Source organism: Dermatophagoides pteronyssinus, unplaced genomic scaffold (assembly GCF_027571235.1).
Source record: "Dermatophagoides pteronyssinus isolate colony J.1.1.1.1 unplaced genomic scaffold, Derpt_VIB-CSIC_2022.12 sq0006, whole genome shotgun sequence".
Lineage (NCBI taxonomy): Eukaryota > Metazoa > Arthropoda > Arachnida > Sarcoptiformes > Pyroglyphidae > Dermatophagoides > Dermatophagoides pteronyssinus.
The window spans coordinates 2,601,119-2,622,111 of record NW_027461530.1 but is presented as its reverse complement, the minus strand read 5'-3'; the positions used below and the strand labels follow the sequence as shown (position 1 = coordinate 2,622,111).

The 20,993-nt window shown below is 27.9% G+C and overlaps 6 protein-coding genes across 8 annotated transcripts; 1 reads left to right on the top strand and 5 right to left on the bottom strand.

The window, feature by feature from the left end:
• Positions 1–722: 722 nt before the first annotated feature.
• LOC113797779 (salivary peroxidase/catechol oxidase-like) lies at positions 723–4,006 on the bottom strand. The gene is made up of 8 exons (XM_027348216.2): positions 3,785–4,006; positions 3,099–3,716; positions 2,466–3,022; positions 1,777–2,411; positions 1,510–1,710; positions 1,369–1,439; positions 1,127–1,296; positions 723–1,061 (listed from the first exon to the last, which is right to left on the bottom strand). Exons 1-8 carry the CDS (start codon positions 3,805–3,807, stop codon positions 892–894), a joined length of 2,445 nt encoding a protein of 814 aa, XP_027204017.2. The 5' UTR covers positions 3,808–4,006; the 3' UTR covers positions 723–891.
• A 296-nt stretch (positions 4,007–4,302) lies between these two features.
• On the bottom strand, positions 4,303–7,936 carry LOC113797781 (salivary peroxidase/catechol oxidase-like). Its single transcript, XM_075820165.1, has 10 exons — positions 7,509–7,936; positions 7,119–7,445; positions 6,827–7,056; positions 6,335–6,754; positions 6,101–6,270; positions 5,950–6,032; positions 5,394–5,880; positions 5,082–5,325; positions 4,908–5,013; positions 4,303–4,610 (listed from the first exon to the last, which is right to left on the bottom strand). Exons 1-10 carry the CDS (start codon positions 7,814–7,816, stop codon positions 4,541–4,543), a joined length of 2,445 nt encoding a protein of 814 aa, XP_075676280.1. The 5' UTR covers positions 7,817–7,936; the 3' UTR covers positions 4,303–4,540.
• A 1,117-nt stretch (positions 7,937–9,053) lies between these two features.
• LOC113797783 (uncharacterized) lies at positions 9,054–13,118 on the bottom strand. Of its 2 annotated transcripts, none has more exons than XM_075820208.1 (8): positions 12,811–13,118; positions 11,578–11,749; positions 11,350–11,495; positions 11,106–11,276; positions 10,913–11,029; positions 10,769–10,846; positions 9,781–9,949; positions 9,054–9,514 (listed from the first exon to the last, which is right to left on the bottom strand). In XM_075820208.1, the coding sequence occupies exons 1-8, from the start codon at positions 12,970–12,972 to the stop codon at positions 9,435–9,437; spliced, it is 1,095 nt and encodes a 364-aa protein (XP_075676323.1). In that variant the 5' UTR covers positions 12,973–13,118; the 3' UTR covers positions 9,054–9,434. The 2 variants fall into 2 exon arrangements, with proteins under 2 accessions (XP_075676323.1, XP_075676324.1); XM_075820209.1 differs by lacking the exon at positions 12,811–13,118 and adding an exon at positions 11,836–12,381.
• A 16-nt stretch (positions 13,119–13,134) lies between these two features.
• Cypl (peptidyl-prolyl cis-trans isomerase-like 1 Cypl) lies at positions 13,135–14,024 on the bottom strand. The gene is made up of 2 exons (XM_075820215.1): positions 13,864–14,024; positions 13,135–13,793 (listed from the first exon to the last, which is right to left on the bottom strand). Exons 1-2 carry the CDS (start codon positions 13,908–13,910, stop codon positions 13,343–13,345), a joined length of 498 nt encoding a protein of 165 aa, XP_075676330.1. The 5' UTR covers positions 13,911–14,024; the 3' UTR covers positions 13,135–13,342.
• Positions 14,025–14,071: 47 nt separating this feature from the next.
• On the top strand, positions 14,072–15,666 carry LOC113797818 (coiled-coil domain-containing protein R3HCC1L). Of its 2 annotated transcripts, none has more exons than XM_075820211.1 (5): positions 14,072–14,331; positions 14,513–15,074; positions 15,138–15,307; positions 15,372–15,518; positions 15,580–15,666. In XM_075820211.1, the coding sequence occupies exons 2-5, from the start codon at positions 14,773–14,775 to the stop codon at positions 15,633–15,635; spliced, it is 675 nt and encodes a 224-aa protein (XP_075676326.1). In that variant the 5' UTR covers positions 14,072–14,331; positions 14,513–14,772; the 3' UTR covers positions 15,636–15,666. The 2 variants fall into 2 exon arrangements, with proteins under 2 accessions (XP_075676326.1, XP_027204061.2); XM_027348260.2 differs by having other exon boundaries at positions 14,451–15,074.
• Positions 15,667–15,720: 54 nt separating this feature from the next.
• LOC113797782 (atrial natriuretic peptide receptor 1-like) lies at positions 15,721–20,946 on the bottom strand. Its single transcript, XM_027348218.2, has 13 exons — positions 19,707–20,946; positions 19,558–19,600; positions 19,011–19,478; positions 18,794–18,943; positions 18,198–18,728; positions 18,044–18,125; positions 17,812–17,983; positions 17,674–17,751; positions 17,004–17,607; positions 16,603–16,933; positions 16,143–16,534; positions 15,993–16,067; positions 15,721–15,907 (listed from the first exon to the last, which is right to left on the bottom strand). The coding sequence occupies exons 1-13, from the start codon at positions 19,956–19,958 to the stop codon at positions 15,771–15,773; spliced, it is 3,315 nt and encodes a 1,104-aa protein (XP_027204019.2). The 5' UTR covers positions 19,959–20,946; the 3' UTR covers positions 15,721–15,770.
• Positions 20,947–20,993: the final 47 nt, after the last annotated feature.

The window sequence follows — 20,993 nt, the reverse complement described above, 5'->3', positions numbered from 1 at the left end:
TGTGTACCTGTATTCATTTTTGTTTGATTGATTGATTTATACGATTTTCTATAGACATCAGAATGGTAATGACGGATGATTTGTTTGTTTGTGTGAATGATGTTTATGGAATTGAATTGAATCAAACAAAAAAAACCAAAACATTAAACAAAACAAACAAGCAGCGAAAAAAACCGCGTTATTAAATTGCATTTTTGATGCAATAATTTCTCGTTTTCTCTATCTTAATATGAGATTCCCGGTTAGTTAGTTGTTTTTTTTTGATTTTGTCAAAAAACGTGATGATGATAATTTCAATTTTTTCTGGTTGATTGATTGATTGATTGATATGATTTACCTGTCTATCTTTACCTGTCTGAAAAGTGTGTGTGATAAAGTGATTAATAATAAAAACGGAACGATACTACCGTTTTTTGTTTTCACCAATGTTTGTTTGTTTGTTTACAATGTTTCTCTGTGTGTGGTAAAATAAAACATTTTATCATTTTGGTTGGGTGAAAGCAATGAGTTGAGAGAGTGATATTTATATAGGCTAAATAAAAATTTTCAATTGGCTAACGTCGATTGTTTGATTGAAAAATGATTAATTTCCGATTTTCCAATTTTAGAAAAAAAAACAGAAAAAAAAATCGGAAATCCTTATGATTCATAACTTGCATTGTGTAGTTTGTTTGTTGTGTGATTGCCAATAGGACTTTGATAAAAAACCAACCAACCAAACGTCATAAAATAAATAAATTTTATTCAATAAAAAAAATTTTTAATTTTTTAAAAATTTTCAGATGAAAAAAATTAACTAAAATTCTTCATTTTCTTCCTTCGTTTTTGTTGTTGTCAGAATTAAGATTTTTGTTTTGTTTTGTTTTGTGTTGGGGTATTTTTCTCGTTTGATTATTCTTTCCAAAGCATATAATCAATATCGGGAAATGTTCGACAATCTAATTGTGGATTTAATTTTGATGGAAACAATAATGGATTAGCTTGAACATATTGTTGATTACGTGCATTACGACAAATAATTCGAGATAATGTGGCGGCTTGTTTTATATTGGCCAATTGTGCTGTGAAAAACAAAACAAAACATTGATTAATTCGAGAAAAAAAAGATGAAAAACAATAAAATTACCTGGAAGGAATGAACCACTTTGTTGACCATGTTCATAAAAATAACGATCACCAAATTTTAGATGATAAAATTGTATACCAGCCAAACAACCGAATGTTGGACCAACACTTGCATCGATAAAATGTCTTTCCGATACGCCAGCAATATAAAGATCAATATCTTCGATTGAACTGGAAATTTGTGGAAAAAGAAGAAGAATTTTTCAGTAAAAAATTTCAAAATCTATATCTAATTCAACTTACTTATAAAGACGTTTAAATTTTTCAAGTGTTTTACGTGGAATAAATTTTTCCAAATCATTCCATGATTTTGCCTAATTTTGTGTGAATAGAAAGTGTGAGCAAAATGAAATTTAAATTAAAAAAACAAACAAACAAGCTTACATCATAATTGAAACAAGCTTTCAAATAATGAACATAACCGGGTAGGCCATGATCACGACCACGTTGAATATTGACGGCAACCAAATCAAAACCATGTGGTTGTGTTTTATTTTTCATCATATATTGTTTAACAACATCAGCATAATATGGATCAACTGTATGTGCATGTTCACCAATCAATCCACGAAGTAATTCTTCTGTCTGGAATTATATTTAAGAAAATTAATTTTCGGTTTGTTGTTTGAAATTTTTTCCCAATACACTTACCATACCGCTATAGGTTAATGTTGGATCGGAAAAACTTTCTTTCAATGGAAATTTAGTATGATTACCATAAATACCTAATGTATAAAAATCACTAATCTGTGAATGACCATAACGACTTGCAGCTGTAACAAATTCATTCCAACTAGATGGATCGGTAAAACTTTCATAATAACTATAACCATAATTTGGTTTTGAATATAAACGATAATAATCCATTAATAATGGACCAAGTATTATTGGTAAATATTCATTATATGTTATATGTTGAATTTCAGCAATTGTTAATCGTCTTGCTTCTTGATATAATTGTTCATCATTCCAATGTGGATTAATTTGACTTAATCTCATTGCATGATTATTATGATTACGTAACCATATTGTTTGCATTGTTAATAATAATGGTTGTTGATTAGCACGTTCATCACCAGCTCTAAAACAACTTAGACCAGGTATTGATGGTTGACATGGTTTTAAAGTTGGATCGAATGGTAATATTGGATTACCTTTAGCATCAGCTATTGCAAGTAATTGTCCTTTTTGAAATGATCGTAATGAATTGGATGTATTCAATGATGATCCATAAATTGCTGAACCATCTAAAAATGATGTTGCTTTATTCATTTGTTCACGTGGTCCTGCAGGATGGCGAAAATAAGAGTTTGTTTTGTTGACAAATATCAAATGCTTACCCAATTTACATAATGCACATGGTTGTGAACGAATAAAATTCATACATTTTGTTTTGTAAACTGTTTCAACATAATCATTAACCGAATCCATCATAATAGCAACACATTTAGGATCAGCTTGTTTACAGCAATCAATTTGTTTCGAAGTTGTTTGACGATAATTTGCCGTACTAGTCATATCATGATTAATAAATTGTCCAAATGATACCATCAATGATGTATAAACGGATCGAAGATCACGATTTTGTGTAACATAATTGGATATTGTACGTGCACCTGGTAAACTATGACCAGATTTAGATAAACGCATTGCATATAAACCATCACCATAATCTGGTGGTAATAACCGAATATGACAACTAAATGATCGTCCCCAATATGGTGATCGTAAATTATTACAAGATCCATCTAATGTACGATATTTGGATGTTCGATGTGGATAACATTGATATTTTTCATTCCAATATGGTGAACAGGATAGATCCATATTTTTTTGTTGATAATTTACCGGAATTGTTGGTAAATAAACACCAAGCTGATATTTATCCAAACATTTGCTAATTTGATCAATGGTGGACACAGCGATTATTTTAAAAAAATTCAAATAAAAAACAAACAAACAAGAAAACTTACAAACGAGCAAAATATTCGGATACTAATTCCATCATTGTTGATTCAATTTCTTTACGATCAACATCACGATAATTTCTTTGATTCGAATATTCAGGATATCGTTGTTGTAATCCTTGTTCGGCATATGCAAATGCTTGATTTAAATCAGCAGGTACAATTTGTTTATTATAACCATATTTTTGTTGACAATTTTTACCACCATAATAATTCATACCAGCATTATTATTAACCAGATAATTTGTATAAATAGATTTTGCATTATATGTTATATTCGGTATATTATAACCATAATATTGATCATTTTTAGGTAATTGATATGAACCAGGTATAACTTGATATGGTGATGTTAATGGATAACGTAATGGTTTTAATAATAATTTTTTTGCCGATTTATAATTATTTGAACTTGGATAAATTGATGATGGTAAATTACGAACCAATGGATCATCATCACCACCATCATTAATAAGATTAGTATCATCATCTGGAAATAGCAAAGATTGTCGTTCAAATTCATCCGAATCCCATGTTCGAAGATCAGAAGAATCAAGAAGAGGATCTTGTGTCGAAATAGTTTTCGAACATATTATAGCAACGATTACTGTTGAAATCCAGATTCTATTTTCAATGAAAAATTTTAAACAAAAAAAAATTCTTGATAATTTTGCTTGAATTATTAAATTTACCTTTTTAAAATCATTGTCATCATTGTTTTTTATTTGTCGAATATCCCAAACAACCGACCAAACACACGTACTTAGCAAGAATAAATTACGATTTTTTTTTTTGTTTCTCTTGTTTCGATTGTTGGATGATGATTCGAGCCAGAAATTTCACCAAAAACAAAAAAAAACAAAAATGTATTTTCCACCAAACACAATTCTCTCAAATAATCAAATAATTTTGAAAGACAAATTTTGATTCGAATCGGTGACAGAAACAAAAAATTGCCAATTAAGCATATTAAATTATCAATATCAACGAAAAAAAACAAAAATCGATGCAAAAATGTAATCAATCGATCGATCGATAATGAAAATTACCTCAATCATCATCAATAAATTTAATTATTTTTATTTTTCTTCTGATAATTTATTTTGTTTTTGAAAACATAAAAAAAAATATCTTATAAATTAAATCCATAATGTTTTTTTTTTTGGTTTGGTCATTTTTTTGTGAAACCAAACCAAAACTAACAAAATGAGTACAAAATATAATTAAATTAAGAGAAAGAAAAAAAAATGTTAAAGTGTAAACACTATAAATATTGATATTGCTGATAATTAATCAATTTAGCCATCAGGTCAATCATATTTTTTTTCTAATCCAATTCCATGGAAAAAAAATCGAAGTCGATGAAGAAGTAGTCGAAACAAAAATTTGAAACAATCAGCACATCACATTTAATTAAATCAAATCGTCATTATCGTGATCAACAATTATTATTCTTTCCATGGTAACAGATCAATGTCCGGTATATCTTCACATGATGTTACTTTTAGATCAGGTTTGCTGAAGAAGAAAAAAGATGGATAAATGAAAAATAAAAATGATAATGATTATTAATGATGAAAAAAAATTTCGAAATACGCTAAATAAGCAAAATGACAAATAAAACATGCTTCAAAAAGCAAATATTTATCCATATCATCATCATCCTTTCATCACTCGAATCATCATCATCATTTTGTTGATCCGACAAAAAAAAATTGAAAAAGATGGCAAAAAAAAGTTGCACAAACAAAGTTCACTTTTCACTTTATCAATCAATCATACTTCAATCATACACACACACATACAAACACTTACCTTTCATTATTGAGTAAGAAAACTTTACGATGAATTCGTTGAAAATCATCACCATTTTCGCAAATTATTTTCGAAAATAATGTTTGTCTTATTGATTGTAATTGTTCTTTGTTTGAGAAAACAAAACAAAATTTGAAAAATAAATAAAAAAATTTTTTTTTTTGAAAAAAATACCTTTTGTAAATGATCCATCTTGATTATCATGTTCAAAATAATAACGATCACCATATTTTAGATGATTAAATTGTACACCAATTATACAGGCAAATGTTGGTCCAACAACAGCATCGATTAATGGTAATTCAGAAACACCACCAGAAAATAGATCAATATCTTCAACCGAATCATAATGTTGTTGAAATCTTTGACGTTGTTCTTTTGGCATATATTGATCTAATTGTTCGAATGTTGTAATTTTCTATTAATAATGGAAACAAAAATTAATTAACATAGGTGGACAAGACATAAGACATAAAAAAAACATACATCTTCGAAACATAATTGTAGATAATGTACATAGCCAGGTATACCATGATCACGTCCACGTTGTATATTCATTGCAGGTAAATCAGAACCGCTTAATTCATTTTTTGATTTATATAAATTATTACGTAAATCTGAATGACAAAATGGATCAAATCGTTGTGCACTTTTTCCTACTAAACCACGTACAATCTGATCTAATTCACCATTACGTAATCGTGATGGTGAAAAAAAATTATCTTTCAAATTGAATGTTGATCTTCGACTATCGGCACCAATCATTGTAAATTTTCCATTTATTAAACTATGACCAAAACGAAATGCAGCGGTTGAAAATTCACTGATTATCGATGGATTTACATTCGAATCATATGTAGTAAAACCATTTCGAAGTACAGTTAATTTATAAAAAGACATTGCATTCTGTCCCAAAACAATTGGTAAAAATTCATTATAGGTAATCATTTGCATTTGTGCACCAATAATACGTCTGTAATTCAAAGTAAAAGTAATATTTGAAATTTTTAAATGTCTTCAAATCACATTTCAAATTAATTACCTAGTTTCTTGAAATATTCTTTCATCATTCCAATTTGGATTCAATTCAATCAACATATTTGCAATACGATTATGTTGACGAAGCTATATTTGGATGATGAAAAAATTTATTTTAAAAACAAAAATTCCAATCATCATCATCATCATCATACCCAAATAGTATGTAAAACTAATAAACCAGGATGTTGATTGACACGTGTATTATCACCAGCACGAAAACAAATAGATCTTTTCGATGGTTCTGAACATTGATCATTAAGTACATCATTACTTTGTGGTAAAATCATATTATCACGACGATCAGTATCGAATACTAACATTCCTAATTCATTATATGAGAATTAGATTCAAACAAATTGAAATTTAACAGACAAAAAAACAATTACCTCTATTAAACAAACGTAAATTTCTTGTCTCTTCCATTGTATTGCCATAGATATTTGATGCATCAATAAACGATGTTAATTTATTCAATTGTAAACGTGGTCCAAAACGACATGTTAAACATGATGTTGATCGTACAAAATTTAAACAACGTTTATTTTCACGTCCAAATACACTATCGTTTGGAAAAACTTCAATCGGGAAACATTCTGGATGTGTTGGTCGTGGACAGCAATTAATACCAACACGATTCAAACGATTAACCGGTGATAATGAAATATCATGATCTAAAAATTGTCCATATTGCATCAGCATATGTGTAAAATTTCCTTGTGCATCTTCTTGTGGATGTATTCTACCGGATAACATTCTTGCATTCGGTAATGGATTACCTGATGCAGATAAACGTGGTTTTGAAATACCTTTATGGCAAACAAAACAAAAAAAAAGATTGATTCAAATGGTTCATTCATCATCAAAAAAATCAAACAAACCATCAGAATAATCAGGATCCAATAAACGAATAACACATTCAAATGATTTTCCCCAACGTGGATTACGTAAATTATTACAGCTACCATCGGCTGTACGAAAACGATTACGATTACAGAATATCGGTGGTTTACATGTTTGTCGTTTTGAACGATAATGTTGATGATCGATTGTTAGATTGGTGGCTGATATATGGCTTAGATCACGAATTTTTTCCAAACTTAATGAAAAACTACAGTTTTAGGAAAGAATTAAAAAGTTTAGAATAAAAAAATTTCAGTTCTAAAAACAAACTTTTTGGCAATAATTTTCGACGCTTCTTCATATGGACGTTGTTCATGATGCAGTTCAAGAATTTCATGTTGATGTTTAGCAGGTATTATATGACGTGCTAATGATGTAATGGTTGTTGTATTGATTGTATCCAAATGTTTACGATCTAAATCCTGTTCCAAATCACTAATACGATTATGAATGGATAATGCTTCGATGAATGCACGATTCAAATGTGTATCATTAATTTTTTGTATTAATTTCGAACATTTATCATCATTATTATCAACATCATTATTATTGTTGATTTGTGGATGACGAAATTTTACATTATCACGAAATAATAAACTTGAAAAAAATAAAAAGCGAAATTAAAATCATAAGAATTTTTCAAAAAAACAATAAACATACCAATGGCAAAAATTTACAAAAATTATTATAATTGATAAAATAATTAAAAAATGATGACGATAATGGTAATGTCGATGATAATGTTGTTGATGATGATGATGATGGCAAGCCATCGTTTTTTCGGGGGTTTTTTTTCGAACGAAAATTTTTTTTTCGAAATCGATATAATCGATTGTTATCGTTTCGAATAAAGATTTTGAAATGAAATTTTTGTTTCGTTTCGAAAAAATTGTTTTTTTTTCACAATTTTTCAGGAAAAACTGAAAATCTAAAAATATTTGGTACTTACGTATTAGAAGCAAGGCCATTCAAGTTAGCATAGAAGTGTTGCTCGCACAACACTTCTTTGCTAACTTGCTACTTATATAAAGAAAGAATAGGGCAGATGAACATTCTTTGGTTTTTAATTAATCAAACTTAATCTAGGCAGGTTAGTTTAGGTAAGGACAGTTAGGTTTTCCGGGTAGGAAAACCTAACTGCTGATAAAAATATTTGATTTAAAAAAAAATATATAATGCATTTAAGTTGTTTTAGAACTTTCGCCTTGCGTCTAATACGTAAGTACCAAATATTTTTTTTTTTGCTGTTGAAAAATCTCACTTTTTTTTTTGTTGTTCCAGCAACATCAACAATGATGATGATGATGATGTTAAGTTTAAACAAAATCTTTTTTGTTTTTCACCGTTGTTGATGATGATGATGGTGAGATGTTTGTTTCATCTGTGTCATGATCATCAATACATACCATGATTGCCAAAAACAATGACAAAAATATTAATAGAGAATTTAATTGTGAGAGAAAGAAAAAACATTTTGTTTTGTGTCTCAAAAAAGAAAAACGGAAGGAAGGAAGAAACTGATGATTTAAATGGCGATTTGTTTTTTTGCTGTAAAGTCCATCGATCCAAAATTTCCAATATATTCGAATTTTGAATGAGAGAAAAGTGTGGAAAAGAAAAGAGAAATTTACTTTTCACATCCAAAAAAAAAAACCGTTGATAAGGGAAAAACCTTTTCCTGACTGTTACTTTTGACGTAATAAGGTTTTGTAAATAGTTTCATAAATGAAAATGATTATTGATGGATAATATTGATGATGAATAATTTTATTTTCATTGTTGACATTGAACATTGGACATTGCTGTTGGACATTGCTGTTGGACATCTCGCGTTTGTACGTTGTTTTTTCGACGAAGGTTCCCCCCAAAAAAAAACAGTGGACAAATAAACAAATTATATAATAATAATAATTGTTATTTAATGATAAAATAACAATGATGTAAAAATGAAAATTTTAATTTAATCTTCCGGGCAAAGTAAGGAAAAAAAATTGTCCATGAAAACAAATTCATGGACAAACGATGATGATAATCAACAACAGAAACAGAAACACAAAAAATCTCATGATTATCATGGAATCGTGAACGATTTTGGAATGTTCGAATCCATTGTCATTGTATTTGTGAATTTAACTTTGTATAAATGAGTAACCTTGCTATACACACATGTCGTATCGATCAAAATCAAAATTACAAAAAAAAAAATTTACAAATTTTTCAAATTAAAATTTTAATTAATTAAATTAATCAACGAAAAATTCATAAAATTCATCAAAATTCCTAAATACAACGATTTAAAAAAAAAAATTTGTCAGCAAACATCCTGTCGTTTTGATTATTATTATTGTTGTTGTTGTTTTGTTGTTTTTGATGATTTTTTCGATTAAATCGATTGTAGATTTTTCACACACCAAAACAAAACATTCGTCTTTGTCAAACAAAAGCAACAACAACAGAAAAAAAGATTAAGTAGATCATATGATATATATCCACAAGCCGAATCCAATCAATCATCAATAAAACAACGATTGAAAAAAAAGGATTGAATTTACACTTCTATAGAATTTTTCTTCTTCTTCATCGATACTACAAACAATCGATCGATTGCCTATAGGTCGAAGATCGCATCAATAATCTTGTCGTTTCGGATACGAGGCCAATAAATGCTGTTGGAATTTTTAAAAGGGAGAAAACAAGAAGAGAGAAATGTAAATAAGTGTGATGAACAACAAACATAATAAAATTCAAACAAAACATAATAACAAAACAAAATTCAAATCAAATCAATCAATGTTAAAAAGATTGATTGATTTGAAAAAAGAAAGAAAAAAAATAAGGAACGAAAGGGCTAAGGAAAATGTAAATTTCGTTTTGAAACAAGTTTAAAAAACATGAAATTTTAAATTTAAATTAAAAAGAAAATTTTATTTACCTGAATCAGCTAATCCATAACCAAAATTTTTATAAACTTTTAATAATTGCATAAACATCCATATACGAACAATAATCAATATAAATGCCGATACTAATGAACCATATGATAATAATAATATTGAATTGGAACAATGATCAAAACGGAAACAAGTTTCCAATGTAACTAGCTATTTATAAAAGATAAAAAAAATAAATTAAAAATTTGTAAAAAAAATTTGTAAAATGAATTTCGCATTTTATAATAATAATAATAATAATGTTATGACATGTTTTTTCTTTGAATAAAAAAAATTAACCTTCGATAAACCTTGATCAAATCTCGAAGCTAATTTGTAAAATTTGAATGAAATTATCATCTAATCATTATCAATGTCTTAATTTCATTTTTGTTTGCATTTTCTTTTTTTCCTGAAAAAATGTTATATAAGAATGATGAAGGTAAAATATTTTGCTTGTTTGTTTGTTCTTGTTTGATTGATGAGATTGATCAATGAACTTTACTTGAATTACATCAACATTTTTTTTTTTGTTATTAGATAACGATTGGTGATTTGTTTAATCAAGTTTTCATCGTTGATTGTTGATTGTTGTTTGAAGTATTTTGTTTGTTTGTTTGAATCTTTGAATATTTCCCTAGCTTTCTTGAATTAAAAAAAAACATCATTGATCAATGTTTTTTGAATGATAATTAACAAATGCATTTTTCTTTAAAAATATTTTCTTTTTAACTTTTTTTAGTCAAGGTTTAATAGCCATCATTATGTAAAACTAAAATAAAAATTATATTAATGTTTTAGCGAAGGTTTTTGTCTTCAAGTGATGAGTGTGTTTTGCGAGAAGGGAAAAAAAGTTTGTTCATTGTCACATCATGAAAATCAAATTAAAAAATCTGTATTTTTTTTCATTACTGGATTATCGCCATTGTGGCGAATAGAATCCAGGTTTGAAAAAAAACCTGACAAAAGAAAAAAATAAACAAAATTTACCTGTAATGGAATCCATAATAATGATAATGTTGAAATTGTTATAAACAAAAGTAAACAGGATTGAATTTCTTTGATTACCTATAAGGGTGAAATGATAATAAGAATTATTTAAAAAATTAAAGATTTTCTTCAAAAAAACCATACAGCATAACGGCCAATAATCCAATGAATAGTTGAAATAAGAATAAAAATAGACATGGCAATAAATTGCCAGCTAGGTTCATCACGTGGTACACCAATATTGAACAATGCAAATGAAACCTGGTGAATAAATGGATGAAGATGAGCAAAAGGTAAAGTTTGAAAAAAAAAAATTTGAAAATATTTAAAAACTTACCGCACAAAGAAAATCAAATTTTAATAAAACAAGAAAAAAACATTGCAATTTATACATCGAAAGTAATGTTGGTGATACACCAATTATTGAATATTCTTCCGAATAAATTGCAACAGTTTTTGATGATATTAATAATATCGATGTTAATGATAATGCAATACAAAGACGAGCCTATTAATCAATAAGGGAAAAACAATAATTTTTTTTTTTTTGAAAATTTTGTTAAAAATCTAACAAAACGAACCAATTTAAGTGTAGAATCATATTGAACAGTAAAGGCAAATTCAATTGCAATATAAAAACAACATAATGACATTGCCAAAAGAAATAGACAAATTTCATTTTGTTTGAAACCAAAAATACCACATGCTAAAAATGAAATTGAAATTACTTTATGGGTTGAAAAGAATGAAAACGACGTTAATTAGTTGAAATTTTAAGTTGAAAATCTTCAATCATGAATAATAATTACCACATATGATTAGAATGGTTGCATTAACAACAAATGATGATGACATTAATTCATTACTATCGATCAATTGTTTCAGATTGAATAATGTAAGTATAAATATTATTATTAATTGTGTTGATGCAATTAAAAAATAAAGCCATTGCCAGGTATTATAGCCGAATATCTTTTTCATCTATAAATGAAATCAGAAAAAATGAAATTAATCAAATTGAATTAACATCGGGGTAAATTTTTCAATCAACCATCAATCAACCGTACCATATCACCCTTATGATTTATCAAGATAAGATCGGGTACAATAAATATCATCAGGTTTCGGATAAAATGATCGGATGAAAATAGCCAGATGATAAAAAATGAAGAAGAAATTCGAACAGCAAAAAATTTCACGAACACAGAAAATGAGCACAAAAAAAAATTGATTGATTTAGTTAGAACCGGGCTAAATTTTTGGTTTCAATTGGAAATTCATTTTTTTTCAATCAACAACAGGAAAACAAAAAACCAAAATTCTGTTAAGCTTGTTGAATGAATGAATGAATGACAAATGTACAATAGAAAAAAATGATGATGACAAAAAAAAATACTGAAATTTAGAATAGCAATTTTTCATATGGAGATTTAGAATTATTATTATTTTTTTCTAAGAAAGATTTTTCTTTCTCTCTCTCTCTCTCTTTCTGATACTAATATTTTTTCTTGGTATCAAGTTTATCATTATCATCGATTTTTTGTTTTTTTGGTCATCGATTATCATTTGAATAGAAAAAAAAGAGAAATTTAATCAATCAATCGATTGGATGATGATTAAACCGCAGCCCGAAAAAAAAACATTCGAAATTGTCGCACAAATCATATCGACAAAGACATATCATACACAAATATCGTTCTGAAATTGTTGATTATCGGAACAAGATAGATTTTTTTTCTATAACCATAACCAAAACAAAATCAAAATCAAAAAGAAATTAAAAATCATCATCATCAAACTTCAAATGCAATTCGAATCAATGTGATGATAAAACTTTTGTGTGGATCATGATGCAGAAAGAAACAAAAACAGAAAAATAGAAAAACGATAACAGAAAACTATGAAAATCGAATAAACTTTTTTTTTTTTGGTTTGGTTGAAACTTTAAAAAAAAATCGGGGTGAGTTCATTATCAAGGACAAGAAAATAAAACCAGAATTTTATAGAAAAATTTAGAAAATTAATGGAGGAAAAAAACGTACATTTTCGGATTGAAATTCTTGTTGTTGTTGTTGGCTATTATACAATAATGATAATGAATAATATAATCGATTGATCGATGTTGTTGTTGGTTGTTGGCCATTAAAATCTTCATCATCATCATCATCATCAAGATGATCATCATTTGAATAATTACAAGGCATGGTATTACCACGTGCTTGGTTGTTGTTGAAATGCTTTTTCCATTCTTTGATTTTCTTTCTTTTACGATGCAAACATAAACAACAACAACAACAACGACAACCAAAACCCACCAGCTAAACTCATTTGATAAAAAAAAATTAATCTTATCAAATCAAAGACAATTTGAAGTACAATTTTGGTGTCTTGGATGACAAGAAAAACAGATCCAAAAATTTATTTTTGGGTAAGATTTTGATCTTATACAACAATTCAAAGTTGATGATGATGATGATGATAATGATAAGAAATGAAGTGTGTGTGCGTGTGTGTGTTTGATGTTTTGGTTATAATGATTGAAAATAGAATAAAACAAACAAAATCAATCATTGATCAATCATCGTTGATTATATTGGCTTTTTTAATCTGTACATTTTGTGTTGGACGATCATTTTTATCGGTTGGAATACGACCCAATTTTTGTACAATATCAAGATTATTGTAAACACGACCAAAAATAGTATGTTTACCATCCAGATGTTGTGCCGGTGCTAATGTAATAAAAAATTGACTACCATTCGTGTTTGGTCCAGCATTGGCCATACTCAGTATTCCAGCACCAGTATGTTTTAGCGATGGAACAATTTCATCTTCAAATGTTGAACCATAAATACTTTCGCCACCACGTCCAGTTGCTGTTGGATCACCACCTTGTACAATAAAATCCGGAATGATACGATGAAATTTCGTTCCATCATAATAACCACGACGACTTAATTCGGCAAAATTTCTACATGTTTTCGGTGCCTCGTTCCAATATAGTTCAACATCAAAAGTACCAAGACTAAAAGAAGAATAAAAAAACATAACCCAGTCAATGAATTTTCAATGAATAAAAGAAAGTAAAAAATTACCTTGTTTCAATACGAACTTTGGATGGTTTTGATTCAGTATCATACATTTTTCTCGGGGATTTATTTTCAAAATCAGGATTTTTTTTTTTGAAAAAATAAATTTTCAATTTCAAAAGCCGGTTAAAAAATCGAACAAAAAAAAATCACTATAAAATGACCAAATCGACCTAAATCGACTCAATCATGTCGCAATAGGAATTTTTTTTAATGTAAATCCAAAAAAACATCTTTTTCGATTTTCGTTTTTTAAAAAAAGTTTTATTTTTCTAAATGGTACACAACAAAAATTCCCTTCCGATTACCTCCATCTACATTTCTAATCACAATTGAAACAATTGAAATTTAAATCAAAATAAATCTGGATCGAATAAGAATTCGTTCTTGGTCACCAAGCCAATTTGATGATGATTTTATTCAATTATTAACCAAGGATATTGAGTCATTTTTTGCTCAATCTTATCCAAAAAGGTAGGTTTTTTTTTGTTTTTGTTTTAAATGAATCTATACATTTTGAAAAGAAAAAAAAATGTTCTCTATTTTTTCTATTTTTCATTTTCATTGATTTTGGATTTTGATTTTTGATAAAGCCAAAAATTTATTTTTATCTTGCCTCCTTTACCACCAAAATTTCGTTTTCTAATTCATGAAGTTGTACCACAAATTTTCGGTGATAAATTATCCACATTATCGATTGGTTCGGATAAAAAAAGACGACCAATAATTTATTTGAAATCATTTTTTGAAAATCAAAAAAATCAAAATGATTCACTTTTAATCATAACAAATTTACCTGAAAAATTAAGAGAAAATCGAAAAAAACCTCGACATCCAGATAAGCAACTTTATCAACCGCCAAAAAGTCGAAAAAAAATTTTCAATCCCGTTGAATTTTCCAATCATAATCGTAAAATGCAACAAGAAGATAATGATGATAATGATGATTTATCTTGGGATAATTTATATGATGATAATGGTGATATAATTAATGATTTAAATACACAATTTGAAACAATCAATATTCGATTGGAAAATGTACAAAAATCTACGGCAAATTATTCTAAATTTATTGATAAAAATTTGGATAATTCTCCCGCACAACCACCACCATCATCGATATCATCATCGGCAACAGATTGCTCACACATTCTAGAAATCTATGATATATCACCGGATCTCAAAACAAAAGATATAACCGCTTGTTTATCGTTCAAGTAAAATTTTTTGAATCCAAAATGATGTTTTCTAAATGTTTTTTTTAATCTTAATTTTTTTAGTAATTTTAAAAATTTCGAAATCGATTGGGTCGATGATACACATGCATTGGTTACATTTCAATCAAATATACAAGCAACCGAAGCAATGAATCGAATGTTTCCAATTATGAAAGTTCGTCCAATTGGCCAGGCAACTAATGAATCAAAACAAAAAGCTAAAAAAATTAAAGGTTTGTTTTGCACGTTTCTTTACATCTCATTCAATCAATTAATCGCAATCAAAAAATCAATCAGATAGCGATGTAACACGGAAATTACGACCCGAAACATCAGCCATAACTGCCAAACGTTTAGTAATTGGTGCGCTAGGTTTAAAATCAAATCAAATAATTGATCCAAAACAACGAGAAGCTGAACGTGAAAAATTACGTTTAGCTAAAGGTAATATTTGTAACTGAAATTATGACTAAAATTAAACTTTTTTCCAACTTTCTTTTCACAGAAAAAAAAGAAAAAACATTACGAGAATCAAAAAATATCTGGAATGATGATTCGTAACGATTCGATTTTTACGCTGCTGTTGTTGTTATTTAAATGATAAATTTTTATTTTTTATTTTTTAAATAAATAAAAAGCAAAAAAAAAATTAATGAAAAATCAGTTTCAAAAAATTCAAAAAAAAAAAAATTTCATTCATTTTTCACCCAACAGCCAATAGGTCAACATTTTTCCTTTTCCTTTGATAAATATTTCACCACGTGGTTCCAATATAAATGTACCAAATAATTCCAACACTGATTTGGTTGATGAACTAACATGAATTTTTAGGGCTGATGTTTTTTTTCCAAAAACAAAGAGAAAATGGAACAAATTAAACTTTGTTATATGGAAAATGAAAGATCAAAAATTACTTACGTTCACCATTACTTTCCATACGTGATGCCGTATTGACAGCATCACCAAATAGACAAAATCTTGGTCGAATATTTCCTTGTTTTTCAATTGAAAAAATAAGAAATTAATAAAATGGAAATCATATAAAACAAAACAAAAAAACTAACTAACCAACACAACCAGCACAACAACTACCAGTATTAATACCGATACGAAGTTTTAATTTTTCTTCCGGTCGATGTTTAATAACAAAACTTGGCATCATTTCAAGGATTTTTAATGCCATACGACAAATTTGTCGTGCATGTTCGATACCATTCTTTTCTGGCAGACCTGATACAACCATATAAGAATCACCAATTGTTTCAACTTTATAAACATCATAATCGGATATGATTGAATCGAAAAATGTATAAAGATCATTTAGAAAATCAACAACTTGCATCGGTGTTGAATTCGAACTAAGATGTGTAAAACCAACAATATCACTGAAAAATATTGTTACTGAATCGAAAAAATTTGGTTCAAACATTTTGCCACGTTTTAGTTGATCGGCAACAGGTCTACACAAAGGGTTAGAAATTTTTTTCAAAATTAACAAAATGATTTGAATTTGAAAAATTTGACAAACTTTGGCAAAATTTGATATAAAAGTTCTTCGGTTTTCTTTTTCTCTTCGGCCAATTGATTAGTTCGTTGTCGGACAATCATTTCCAAATCGATTGCATATTGTTCCATACGTATTAACAGATTTTCCGTCAATGTTGAATTGATTGATAAATTATTATTGATATTTAATGTTTTCATTAGATTTTTCATTTCACATTTTATTTGATAAAAATCTGGCCGATCTTCGGGATTCGTTGTCCAACAACTAACCATTAATGAATATAATTCCGGTACACATGCATCGATCGGTACCGATGGACGTAAATTTTCAAATTTAGATCGTTTAATGATTTCTGTATCGGGGGAGAAGAAGAATAGAATTGATTTTAAAAGTTCCCCAAATGAAATAAATTCATCTCTTACCTGAAAGATGCATATGTTTTTGATGTGGATAAAATGGTTCTTTTCTCAGAATGATTTCCTGCAGAATAATACCAAAACTATATGAATCACCTTTTTGACTACCGGAATTGGTTTGTAAACAATATGAATCAAGATGATTTTTTTTACATTTACATGGTTGAAAAAATTCTGGTGCATAATACAATAGATTTTCATTATGTTCTTCTTTTAAACAATTCTGTTGACATTTTCTTGATAATTTTAAATGTAAATTATCCGTTAAATTATCAATTGATTGACATGAATAAATCAATCCTAAATCATTATCATTTTTTAATTGTCGTAGGCCAAAATCCGATATTTTTACACAAAAACGTGAATCAATAAGACAATTATTCGAATGTAATCGGCCATGATAACAATGTTCAGAATTATGTAGATGTGTCATACCAGAAATAATATCATTAATAATTGAACAACGAAATATCCAATCTAAATTCAATGATGAATTGGCTAATAATCCACGTAATGAACCTTTTGAACAATATTCCGTAACTATTGCCAGACAATTTTCTGTACATATACCGAAAAATCTTGTTAAATTATCATGTGATATTTCACGCATCTAATAGAAAAAAATCGGAGAAAATCAGTAAATCAATCGATTGGGAGAATCAAAAGTAAAACTTACAATTTTCACTTCAATCAACATTTCTTTGGATAAATCAAATTTTGTTGTACGTAATTTTTTGATGACAACTTGATTTCCCTAATTTTGAAAAACTTGTTCAAAAAAATTTGTTCTTCTTAGTTTTTTCTCCACACAAACCTTATACATTCCAGTGACAACCGAATCCATTACAATTTTAATCGAATCTGATTCACCAATATCTTCTTTATGATCAAAATCATAATTTGAACGTTCCAAATTTATTTGTTCAATTTCATCCCAACGTATTTTCCATGACATATTGGCCAATGCAAATTTATATTTAATTTTTCTTTTTAAGGAAGAAAAAAAAACAATCAAAATCAAAAAAATCAACAAAAAGATTTTTTACCTCAAAATGAATACAACAAGTAAAATTGATAGAAATAAAACCGTAACAATTGTAACGATTGTTATGCCAAGAAATGTTATTCCTGTATATAGGGATGATTTGTTTAAAAAATTATTAATTTTTCAAGGCTAATTTTCATTTGAAAATAACAAACGTTTACAAATAGCACCATCAAAACCACATTTAGGAATATCTTTCGGTACAAGACCATTTGGCCAATGAATTTGTTTAATTGTTTCATATGTTTGTGTTGCACCATAATATCTTAATGCAACTTCAAATAATCCAGTTTCCGGATCGGTTTGATCCAATAATGCATAATCAGCAATACGATCACCATCCAAATCAATAGTAACATTACCCGAAATACCGGAAAATGTAACATTTTTCATTGATTTCAATATCATTTTACGTATATCTTTAATAGATGTTTTTGTTGAATGATAATGAAAAAATTTTGGTTGATTTTCACGTAATGATTTACATAATAATAAAACTGAATCATGAAATGATGCTGTAAAATAATTAACCATTTGTTCATTATATTTATAATTATATTCTTTTAATGATAAATATTTAACTTGATCACTAAAATTTTTATAATGTTCACCGGGTGGTTGATTAAGACTTAATATTAACAGTGATTGATATGCATATTTAAGTTTTTCTTTGATTTCTTTCGATTCTTTTCAGTTTGGGAAAAAAATTTCATTAAAAAATTTCATTAGAAAAAACTCACAAAAAACTTACCATTACCACCGGCCCATGATGTATTACCGATAGCTTCTTTTTCAATCAATTCCGTATAAATGAATGCATAATCACCATTTGTCATATTCATTGAATATGCAATCAACATCATATTACGTACTTCTTTTTCACCACCAATTATAACAATGACTAAATTTCAATTTAAAAAATTTAAAATTTTAAAGAAAAAATTTCAATATTAAAAAAAAATACATACTTCGTGCACAAGAACGCATACGATCCATAATTAAACGTAAATTTGTTAATATTGTTTTATTATGATCACGATTATATGATTCTTTACATGTACAGCGAAAATTTTTATATTCATTATGATTACGTTGCAACAGTTCTTCAGCTAATGTTGAATAATAAATATCTTGATAACGGTAAATCAGACCAAAATGATACCAATTATGATGTGCCATAAATGCCAAGATGGCACGTGCTTTATCACGTAAATCATATGATGTTCGGATTAATGTATTATATGCTGAACGGTCATCATTGATAACATCACCCAAGCCGGTTAATAATGGTATACCTAAATGTGCAGCTAAACGACCAACAACCTGAACATCATCACTACATGCTGGACCAATTAATGCAACAATTTTCTGTCTGGTTATAATGTCATATGCTTTTCCCAGTGCAGCCGTTTCATTACATTGATTTGGATAGGTTTCTGTGATAAGGTGGAAGAAGGAAAAACAGAAAAAAACGGTAAGTGTTTTTCAAAAACCGAACAAAATCAAAAATCGAACCTTTGGTAAGATTTAGATAGATTTTATATTTTGATTGACATTTCTAAGTTGTTTAAAGAAAAAGAAAATGGAAAAAAAAAACATTCAGTTTGAACGAAATTGATTTTTCATTTTTTTTTCTATAATTTAATGGATTTTAACGAACAAACTTTCTGTGCAATGTCGATTGCCGGTCCAATATGTACCAAATCAAAACGATTTGTTTGACTTTTTTCAACCATTAATACTAGAACATTATAAACTGGTTGTTGCTGTTGTTGTTGTTGATTATTAATCAATTTTGTCGACGATACAATTGTTGTCCACATCATCATCATCATTATCATCATTATGATCATGATCATCATGATAATTTTATCACCAATTAATCGATAAAAAAAATATTTATTGATCATCGACATTGATAATAATAAATTGATGATGATGATGAATGAATGGTACACTGATGATGATGATGTAATCGAAACACACGGGGGGAGGAAATGTTTCAAATTTTAATCATAATGATGATGATGATGATAATAAACAGAAGAAGATTCAAACATTTATGGTATTTTTCTTTTCACATCATTTTCAATCAATCAACCAAACACACACACACAGAACATATTGTAAATTTGTTATGAAATATTACTTATTTTTTTTCATGATCAAATTGAAATGATGATCAGATCAGATCAGATTAGTTCTTGATCCAAACCAAAAACACACTGCTATATATGATGATATGCGTATGCGTTTATTGGGTGGGTGGATGAGATATAATTCGATTTTTTTCTTTAGGGGGAATCAATTCGAATTGATAGAATCTAATAGCACATACCCCCCTCCAAAATGTCCTTGGATGATATTTTACAAGCAGCAAATGATGATGATGATAATAAATTTTTCAATTGATCTTTGGCGGTGGTGGTATGGTGGTATGATGATGAAAAATAATTAAATTTTTCTTTGCTTTTTTTGCTTTTCTGGATAAATATTGATCAACGATGATGGTTATGGTGATGAAATATTCGGTATGGTAAACAAACTATTAATCTTTATTCGAATGATGATGATGATCAATATAATTTATCCATATCGAAGAATCGATAAATTTTCCTGGATAAATTCATGATGATGATGATGATAAACCAATAAATTTTTTGATAGGGGGGAGGGAGCGTGGGGGATATCATTCAATATCCTGAATTTGTTGTTGTTGTTGTTGCTCAATAGAAAAACCAGAAAATAATCGAATCTTTTTTTTTTTTTTTTTTGCTCACTTTCAAACGTTCGAATAAATTTCCTTTCTGTTATATGATCATCATCATCATTATCAATATCCGACAGAAATATTCTGTGTCAAAATAAAAAAAAATGAAAATATTTTTTGCTTGTTTATAAATGTTAATCGTTTTTTTATATATTTTAATAACAAAGTTTATTTACAAAAA